This window comes from Pelobates fuscus, chromosome 6 (genome assembly GCF_036172605.1).
Source record: "Pelobates fuscus isolate aPelFus1 chromosome 6, aPelFus1.pri, whole genome shotgun sequence".
Classification (NCBI taxonomy): domain Eukaryota; kingdom Metazoa; phylum Chordata; class Amphibia; order Anura; family Pelobatidae; genus Pelobates; species Pelobates fuscus.
Window position 1 is genome coordinate 102,526,346 of NC_086322.1, and position 9,773 is coordinate 102,536,118.

General features: G+C 37.9%; 1 protein-coding gene across 1 annotated transcript in view; it reads left to right on the plus strand.

The window, feature by feature from the left end:
• CFAP97 (cilia and flagella associated protein 97) overlaps positions 1 to 5,875 on the plus strand; it is a 33,225-nt gene extending 27,350 nt beyond the window's left edge. Inside the window, exons 5-6 of the mRNA XM_063458120.1 lie at positions 891 to 1,053; positions 5,152 to 5,875. Of these exons, the coding sequence (XP_063314190.1) occupies positions 891 to 1,053; positions 5,152 to 5,261 (273 nt within the window). The 3' untranslated portion in view covers positions 5,262 to 5,875. The remainder of the gene's footprint in view (positions 1 to 890; positions 1,054 to 5,151) is intronic.
• Positions 5,876 to 9,773: the final 3,898 nt, after the last annotated feature.

The window sequence follows — 9,773 nt, forward strand, 5'->3', positions numbered from 1 at the left end:
CTTGTAACTCCTTTGAATTGCAGATAAGGACGTTTTGAGGAGGATTAAGGATTAATGTTATCTAGGTTGAGTTTATAAAACTTGTTGTGATTCGACACTATTGCTCTCTGCTGTAAATTGTTACTTTGTTTAATAATTCCATCCTGTGCTTGTGGTGATCTGGAAACAAGCCAAACTTTTTTTTTTTTTTTTAAATCTCACCTAAACAATATTTCATATTGTCAAAAACTGCCCTAAAAGCGGGGATGTCAAACTCTGATTCCCCCACCCAATAATTTTTGAAATGAAGTAAACAGCCATAGAATCATGCTGGACTTTGAGATGCCTATTCCTTAGAATCCATTTGTGGCTTTGTGTTTAAGGTTTATTAGAACAGTTCACATATATTTCAGTTTTATGAGGGGGCGTTTTTTTTGTTTGTTTTTTTAAATCTTTTAGGTGTGCATTTGGCTGTGCAACCTGCGTTTTTATCATCTACATATTATGTACACATACCCACATCTGCGCACAGGTGATCAGGACACTCTTTGGCAATAAGTGGGCAGTCCGGGTCCCAATATGCAGTGTACTAATATTTGTAATGTTGAAGATTTGTATTTTTGCCTTTCTACATGCATGTTTTTCCTGTGTATTTCTGTTCGTATATTTGATGAAAAAACAAATAAAAATAATTTGAAAAAGAAAATGTAAAAGAAGACAAAACTGTTGTGCTTGAGATAGGGACTGTTACAGGAACTGGATTCTAATGTACAAGCCAAGCTAAACCATGTTTCATTTTAGAGTTCAGAACCATAGACCGCACATGCGCTCAGTTCATTAATGCAGAGTCACTTTGTCATTTTTCACTTGTATGTACATAAACTAATGCCATTGCTCTCACTTTTGTGTAGGCCTTATTGAAAAGGTTGGAGTCTGTAAAGCCAACAGTTGGCATGACACGCAATGAGCAGCTGATGGATTACCAGCGCCAAGCAGGATACCTCAACGCAACAGCATTGTCTCCTAGGCCTGGGAAGGCCTCTGCTAGCCGCATAAGCTCCTGCTCCTCAACAGGCAAGATTGATGGGTTTAAAAAAAAATAAATAAAAAAAATCTCCATGTTAAGTAGATTTCCAAAGTATTCATGGAAAACTCTTGGACTCTGAGAGTGTAGGAGTAGAAATTGTTTGAGTTTTAGAAAATGGGCAGGTTTTTTTTAGATGTATGGGTAAATTTTTAGAGTTGTACGTGCATATTGGCAAGGAGAGCGAGATGGCTGTCGCAAATAGTGAGTTATGGCAGGTTATTGTTTAACGTCGCTCAACTGCAAAGAGTAGCTGTCTCTGGAACTTCAAATATATAGATGGAAAGGTAACTTTCTGAAATGTTTTATTCAGTGTAAAGATGCTTTCTGAAGTTGGGAACTCAGTGTATGTCCTTCTTTAACAATCTCAGTGAGGGACAGAAGCGGGGAGATTTGCTAGAAGGTAGCAATAGATGCTGTAGTAGACGTCTAAGTGGCAAGACTTGTGGATTAAGCTTCAATGGCAAAAGTCAAACAAAATCCGCAAACTACAGAGTATCCTGCTAATTAGTCCATGGTAAGTGGTTTGAAAAAGCAGAAAATAAATTTAGCAGGCAAGTGTTGGCAACAAAGAAGATAATATAGCAACATTTTGTATCAAGCTGACCCTGAACTTCATCCGTGGTGGCGTTTTAAAGCTTCCAGTAGATTAGCCAATCTGTAAGGGGAAAGTAGTCACAAACTGGGAGGAATGCTTCTTGACATGGCGAGCTTCTAATCGCACAGTTTTAGTGAAACCTAGAATGTGACGGCAGATAAGAACCATTCGGCCCATTTAGTCTGCCCAATTTTCGAAATACTTTCATTAGTCCCTGGCCTTGTTTTATAGTTGGGATAGCCTTATGCCTATCCCACACATGCTTAAACTCCTTAATCCAAACAGGATTTCCTTATTTAGAGTGGATTATGCAGTAAGGTAACATCGTAACTGTGCAGACAAGGATATACACAACTGAAATTTTTCAAGAAACATTTTCCAGTACGTTGTCTATATACTTTGCCACAAAGGTTCAGCTCCACCTTCACCACAGCAAATAGCAATTTTAATCCATAAAACAAATTGACCTTTTATTCAGCCAAAAAATAATGTTGACTGTATTTGGGCAAGCATGTGAATTCCCCAATTTGGGCATAAACGGTTAAGGCAATCCAATAAATGGTGATATTTACATAATAAATGCTTCTTACACATAAATCAAATTCAGCTGACACAATTATATTTACATGGAGATATGTCACCCATAGAATCTGCAAAAGTTGTGCTTTTTCCATTAAATGGTGATATATACATTAATGCTTCTTAAAAACTAAAAATTAATCTTGATATGCTGGAATATGTCCAAAGCACACCTGAGAATCAAATATCCCAATTCAGTAGACGCAAATGGTAAACATTACATGGAGAAATGTCAGTTATAGATTTTCCAAAAGGAGCACTTTGCCCAAAAAATGGTGACCTATACATTAATGCTTCTTAAAGGTAAATTATTGTGCCAGGAAAACCCTTCTGTCATTTACCTGGTTCCAGCACTTATGTCCCTCGAAACTGGTTCAGGCTCCACCTCCAACATCAGCCTCTCTCTTTAGTATTTCCTCCATAGGAAAGCATAGTATAGCGTGAGGACGTCCAGCGTCAGTTTGGCGACCAAAAGTTGCCTAACAACTCGGAAGTCCCTCTAGTAGCTGTCTGGCATACAGCCACTAGAAGTGGAGATAACCCTCAAACGTAATTATTGCAGTTTCAAAAAAAATTGCAATAATTACCTTTGCAGGGTTAAGGGACCTAGGACTATGCAACCAGACCACTTCAATTAGCTGAAGTGGCCTGGGTGCTTATAGTGTCCCTTTAAACATACAAACACACAATCTCACTGATTTGAAGCACACTCACTGACACACGTGTGCTCAGTTAGACAGACACAAATGCTCACTGATTTGAAATACTCTCAGACAGACACATTTACACATTCTTGCGCGCACACACTCTCAAATTAATTTTATTTCTGGTGTTTTTTTTGTTCTGCCCAGTCAGTCTGGATCCTCTCCTGGGAATCCAGTAGGGAATGGATCCTCTCTATGCTCCGTCGCACACCTTCTATAGTGACGTCATATTCCGGCTTTTGGCATCACCACAGAGTGTGCGTGAGGGAGTAGAGAGGAACTGAAAATACACCAGCACTCCCCTGCCAACCTCCCCCACCTGCCTCCTGTCTTCCTCCCGCTTTGGTGGTCAACTGTCCACCTCTTGGGCCACCTGTGACAGCCATTGACCTGCTCTTCGCAGTGCCCACCATGTTCTGGCAGGTGTAGCGAGGAGCCATGTGCAGATCCATACCCTCTGTGCCGCCTACCGGGAATAGTGGGTGCTACTAGCCCCCTGCACACAATTAAAAATATCTCAATATGTGCAGTGTGTAAAGCAAAACACTGCACATACTTACTCTTACCACCATGATCACTACAAATCAATGAAGTGATCATGTAGGTTAGAGTAAGTCTTTAATCAGAGGCATTGGCACAGTTACAGAGAGAACATATAATAAAAATGGAGGGCTTTTTATAAAATGCTTATGAGAATTATTAGGGAGGAGCATGAACAATTGAGGTGGCAGTTGAAAGAGTGTGAGAAATCATTGGTAAAGGGGGGGGGGGCATGCAAAAAAGATGCAGTAAGCAAATTAATTGAGTGCATGGGATGTACATAAGTGGGTGAAATCTGCAGAATTCAGTGGAAAGTAGCCGTGGGGAAAAAAGGGATAACGCAATTGGGAAAAGGTGAAGAATACAGCCAAAGGAGGACAAGAGAACAGAGTAATGTAGAGAGATTTAGCTGATTGTTGGAAAACAGATGACCAGGTAACCTTAGATTGGGAACTACTGACTTAGAGCATCAACTACTTCAAGGGTTAATCCAAGCAACATGCCCACTTTAGTGTTTTGAAGTGGTCATGGTGCTTGGAGTCTGTATGTGCAGAGAGGGGTAGCGATGTCATCAGAGAAGCATCAGGCTGCTCGGAGAACTTTGTTTTGGTGTGGTATCTAACCTGCCATTTAGCTTTATTTCATTTATAATTTTTTTAAATTTTACGAGGAAACATGTCGGTAAGGGTTACTCTAATCAAAACAGTATTTTATTTGCTCGAAGTAGCACTTAAAAGGAACACTCTGGGGCTAGTAATATGAACATGTGATTCTAAACCTATAGTGCTTGACAACATGTATAGATTACTGCCCCCCTCCCCAGAATGAAGCAGAAAAAGTACTTTACTCACCTCCTACACACCCTTCCACAGCGTTCTCTCGCGGCCAAATTGCCTTCTTGGCTGAGATCATCAATTTTAATGATCTTATCCAATCCAATGCTTTCCCATAGACCATCTGATTCAGATTGCACCGTTTTCTCTGTTTTGTCACTAGAGGCATTTTAAGTCTGTAATGTAAACATTGCCATTTCTACAGTTCAGTGTTTTCAGTTCTGGCGTTAAAACGACAGGGACATACCACCCAGATCACTTTCTTTTAACTTAGTGGTCGGTATGCCTATAGTGTCCCTTTAGGCCCATTTATCAACTGGGCAATGCGTGTTTATTGAAATACTGCACCATGACATTCATAGTGGAATGTAGTAACATCAATAACCTATTTATTAAACAAGTAGAATAAATAAGGCATTTTTCACTTGCACTCAATATTTCCATCATTTCTATGGTCACAATATAATGATGATAAAGTTTTCAATGAAGATGGCAAATATCCTTTGATTCTGATAGAATCTTTATAAAATTCTCACTTTGACGGTGTTGGAATTTACTAATTAGTCTCTTTATTTCCCCTCCGCTGAGTGACAGTTAATCCCGACCTCCAGTTGTGGCTGAAGGGAATTGGCTATGTTCATGGAGGATCACCTAACTCACCTTGAGGTCACCATCGTGAATATTTACAAATTTAGCAAAGTCCCCAGGTGGTAACAGCACCACATTAATGAATTTAGATGCAATTTATTATTTCTTCCAGGTCCGTACCTTATAATAGAATGAACTCTACATTTCTTTTTTTTTTCTTTTTTTTTTCTTTTTTTTTTTTATTAGGTAGTTTTTCACGGGTGTCAAGTGGATGCAGGAGCAGTGATGGGACCAATTCCAGTGCTGCCATGTTGAGACCTGCAAAATCCAATAACGTTCGAGCTGCATGGCAGTGATTATCCAAATGCAACCTCTTTGAACATTCTCCTAATATTTCAATGCTTTCTATTAGTCATTTTGTAAATAAATATAAGACCTTATTTGCTGCTAATGTGAAAATCTTGATACATAATATACAATTGGTGTGTGGGGTATTTATTTTCTATGTATGTGGCTTTCCCCCCCCAAATTTTTTATATAAGAAATTGTTATTCCAGCTAGCTGCAGTTCCATGCTGTATCAGAATTATCAATTACACAATATCTAGAGTTCTGGACACCCAGTAGATACCTAGTTCTCTAGATTCTAATTAAAGAATGTTCAACACTATATGGAAGTTTTGTGCACTTTGTTACAGCTGACTAAATTCACTTGGGTTTTGACTTGGGCTTTTGTTTATCTCTAATCAATGGATGTCATTCCATTTAGACATGTTTATATGGATAACGGAGGACAGGAAATTGTAACCATGGCAACAAACACATATATACATTGATAGGACCATAAGAGCTTCACAATATGGAGCCCTAACTCCCTCATTTCTCAGTCACTCTCTGGCTTAAGAGACTTAATTCAACAACTCCTGGAGAAAAGCATGTTGATATGCTTTATTTTCTCTATGCATTTTTAAAGGTGTTTGCAGAGCTCTTCTTCAGCAGGTTATCAGTTGGCTAGCTTGCAATTGGTAAAGAAAACCAAGGACGTAACCCAGTTCTTCTGCCTTCCTTAAGGATTGTACTGGTTCAGCTCTTACTGATGTTTAATTTATTTAATTTCTGTGCTGTTGTATTCTGAGTGGTTGGGAGTTTAACAATTTACTTCTAAGTACAGCATCTCCATATGTGTACATATGGAGACACCCAGGTGATTTCCAGTACCCCACTTTTCCAGACACGGCTTGTGAATTTCAGTATTAGTTTTTCGCAATAGAATTTAATTTGATTAGTTGGGCTAAGTATATTTTTTAATTGCATACAGTTTTTACTTTGCATTATACCTTTTATTTGTGCATGTATATTGTCACACACACACACATACAGGAATGTAAAAATTCTATCCTAGCCCAATATAACTATGTATCTAGTATGAGGAATAATGTTTTGTCTTCCTGATTGAAAACTTATTTATTTTTGTTATTTATATATATATATATATATATATATATATATATATATATATATACCATTTCCCTAATAAAGTATTTCATAATTTAGTTTTTAAATTTTTGTATTTTCTGTAAGTATATGAAATGAAATCAGAATTACAAAATTCAGTCTAGTTTGAAGAATGTTGAACTCTTTTGCCTCTATTAATTGTGCGTACACATGCAGTCTTGGAACAACGCAGAGTATGGAGGAAGACTTTTACAAGAGAGTACTATGGTATTGCAAGAGAACGATACAAAACTGCTGGTTGTTACATGCCATCTCTCTGTGCTTCTATTTTATGCGCAGTTGCATATATGGTGTTTTCACAGCATTTATTTTAATAAGTGTTTTTATTCCTAATTTATAAATATATCTGCTGTAATCTGCTAATATTCATGTTTCGGGCAATTAAAGGGCTAGTGGAGCCAAAAGTGTTTTCATAAAACAAAGCTTTTGGTTGGTGTCATTCTTTCTAAGAGTTGTTCGCAAAGACAAAATAAATATATATATATATATATATATATATATATATATATATATATATATATATAATTTTTATTTTTTTTAATGAAAATGTACCTCCATTCTAGCGCCAAGTTAAAGTTTTATTTGCCGAAAAATCACACCACTTCGCTGGAAGGAAGAATGGACTGAGAAGACGATCAGCATGGAGAGATGGAGGCATGCCACTGTTCATCTGGTGCCAGCAATTTTGCATATAATTGATACTAGCTAGCCTGGACCTTTGTTCTGGGCTGGCTAATGACGCTGCCAGAGGGTGGAGTTTATCTCTGTATGTGCATCGTTTGAAGCAAAAGACACCATGACCACTTCAAAACGGTGAAGTTGTCATGGAGTTCGGAATAACCCTAAGTTTTGAAGCATGTCTCATCCAGATCATGTTTATAACTGGTAAATAAATTATTTTGCTGCACTCTATTACATATTTTGCTTCTAGATTTTGTCTGCCTTCTCATTTATAGCTCTCACATTATTCGTTATCAACCCTTTATGTGCAAAAGCTTTCATCCGCTTAAATGGAGACTCAATTTCCTGAAACTACGCTTCTGGCTGTGGTAAAAACTAGGTTTCTCTTAAAGTCTGTAGCTCCCAAACTCCAAACCATCCTCCTTTTCATCAGTTTGGGTGGTTTTTTTTTTTCCCCCTCATTCCCCTGGAGCTACTCCCTTAGCTGTGTTACCATTCTCATTCCAACAAATATAAAAACAAAGACATTTCATATCTAGTCAACACATCTTAATTAAAGTTAAAACGGTTGGGAATTAATAGTGAATTTTAAATTTAAGCCCATAATAGCCAAACTGGCATAGCTGACTTGAAGAATTTCTCCAATTAGGTTAGTTTGGCCGTAAACTTAAAATTGAAATCTCCTTACCTACCTTAAAAATTGGTGGGGGGAAAAGGAGACAAATAGCCCCCTGTAGCAAAGCATATGCGCAGCAAGGTGAATTGTACCATCACAGTTTTGCTAAAAATATGTTATTTAACCCCTTCCCGACCAGTGACGGAAATTTTCCGTCAACCTTGTCCTTCAGTTAAGGACCGTTGACGGAAAATTTCCGTCATTTACAAAAGTTAACCCCAGATCGCTGCAATCGCGGGGTTAACGGTGCTCCGGTCTGCCTTTGTATTACAGCATGTCAGAGCGAGCACATGTGCTCAATGTACTTACCTTCCGCCTCCCTGCACTTCCGGGTTCTGTGTGAAGTGCAGGGAGACGGATCTTCACTGATCCTGCCCCCTGGTGGAAAAAAAATAAATTAAAGTGAAATACCCCTGTTTTAATAAAATTAACCCCTTCCCTGCCAATTGATCACTGACTACCGTGATCAATTGGCAGGGTATACATTTTAATGTCATCTGATTTTTTTTTTTTTTTAACCCCTGAGGGTTAATTATTATTATTTTTTTTAACCCTCAGGGGTTAAATTTATTGTATTAATTAATTTAAATATTTAAAAATTATATATTTAACTAGCTGGGATGGGTGGAAGTTAGTGGGGAATTGGGGAATTTGGTGTTATGCCTTTTGAATTACCCTGGGATGTCTTCTTTAAGAAATGGTATGCCTTTATGGAGTAATTGGATTATATAGCCTTGTAAAATACTCTAAAATGGGACATGGACACAGCGTAAAAATTCAAAGTTTGAAAAAAACTGGAATGGCTGTGTCTCAAATGTGCCCCTTCAATGTCCACGTATACCTGGCAAAGGTACATACGGAGATATTGCTGTACTCAGCCGACATAGCTGAGCAACATATTAAGTATTATACAGTCGTAGTACACATAAGGTTTGCAAAATATACTGCGCAAACTCGCTTTGTGTGTCAAAAAGGCAGAAAAAATGCTTTTTACCACTACACTTGGTAAAAGCTAGCAGAAAAAATATCCCACACTAAGGTTCAAAATATGCCTTTTGAATTGCCCTGGGATGTCTTCTTTAAGAAATGGTATGCCTTTATGGGGTAATTGGATTATATAGCCTTGTAAAATACTCTAAAATGGGCCATAGACACAGCGTAAAAATTAAAAGTTTGAAAAAAAAAATGGAATGGCTGTGTCTCAAATGTGCCCCTTCAATGTCCACATATACCTGGCAAAGGTACATACGGGGGTATTGCTGTACTCAGCCGACATAGTTGAGCAACATATGAAGTATTATACAGTCATAGTACACATAAGGTTTGAAAAATATACTGCGCAAACTCACTTTGTGTGTCAAAAAGGCAGAAAATATGCGTTTTACCACTACACTTGGTACAAGCTAGCGGAAAAATGATCCCACGCTAAGGTTCAAAATATGCCTTTTGAATTGCCCTGGGATGTCTTCTTTAAGAAATGGTATGGCGTTATAGTGTAGTTGTAATATGTAGCCTGCTCAAGTGCTCCAAAGTGGGACACGGACGCATCAAAACCCTCCATGAAAATTCACACTTAAAAACCTTAACTTGTTACGTCTCTTTTACAGCAGTGTAACTTCACAAAATAGTGTCTAGGTCATACATTGGGCATATTGTTTTACTCAGAAGGCTTAGCTGAGCATAATTTGGGGGGTTTGAACTTAGTGGCACATATGAAATGTACAAAATGCCCAGCAAAAATGTAATCCATATGTAAAAAATGCCCAAAATTATATTTTACCACATACTTTGGCATATATTGGTGAAAAAATGGGGGCATGTTAAAGCACAATATGCACCATATGAGATACCCTGAGGTGTCTACTTTTACAAATGGTAGGCCTTTATGAGGTTTTTTTTGAACAGTCAAACTGCTATAATACCCCAAATTGAAGCATAGGCCCATTAAATCCGCCTCTCAAAATTCTACTGTAAATGTTGAAACGGACAGGTCTCCT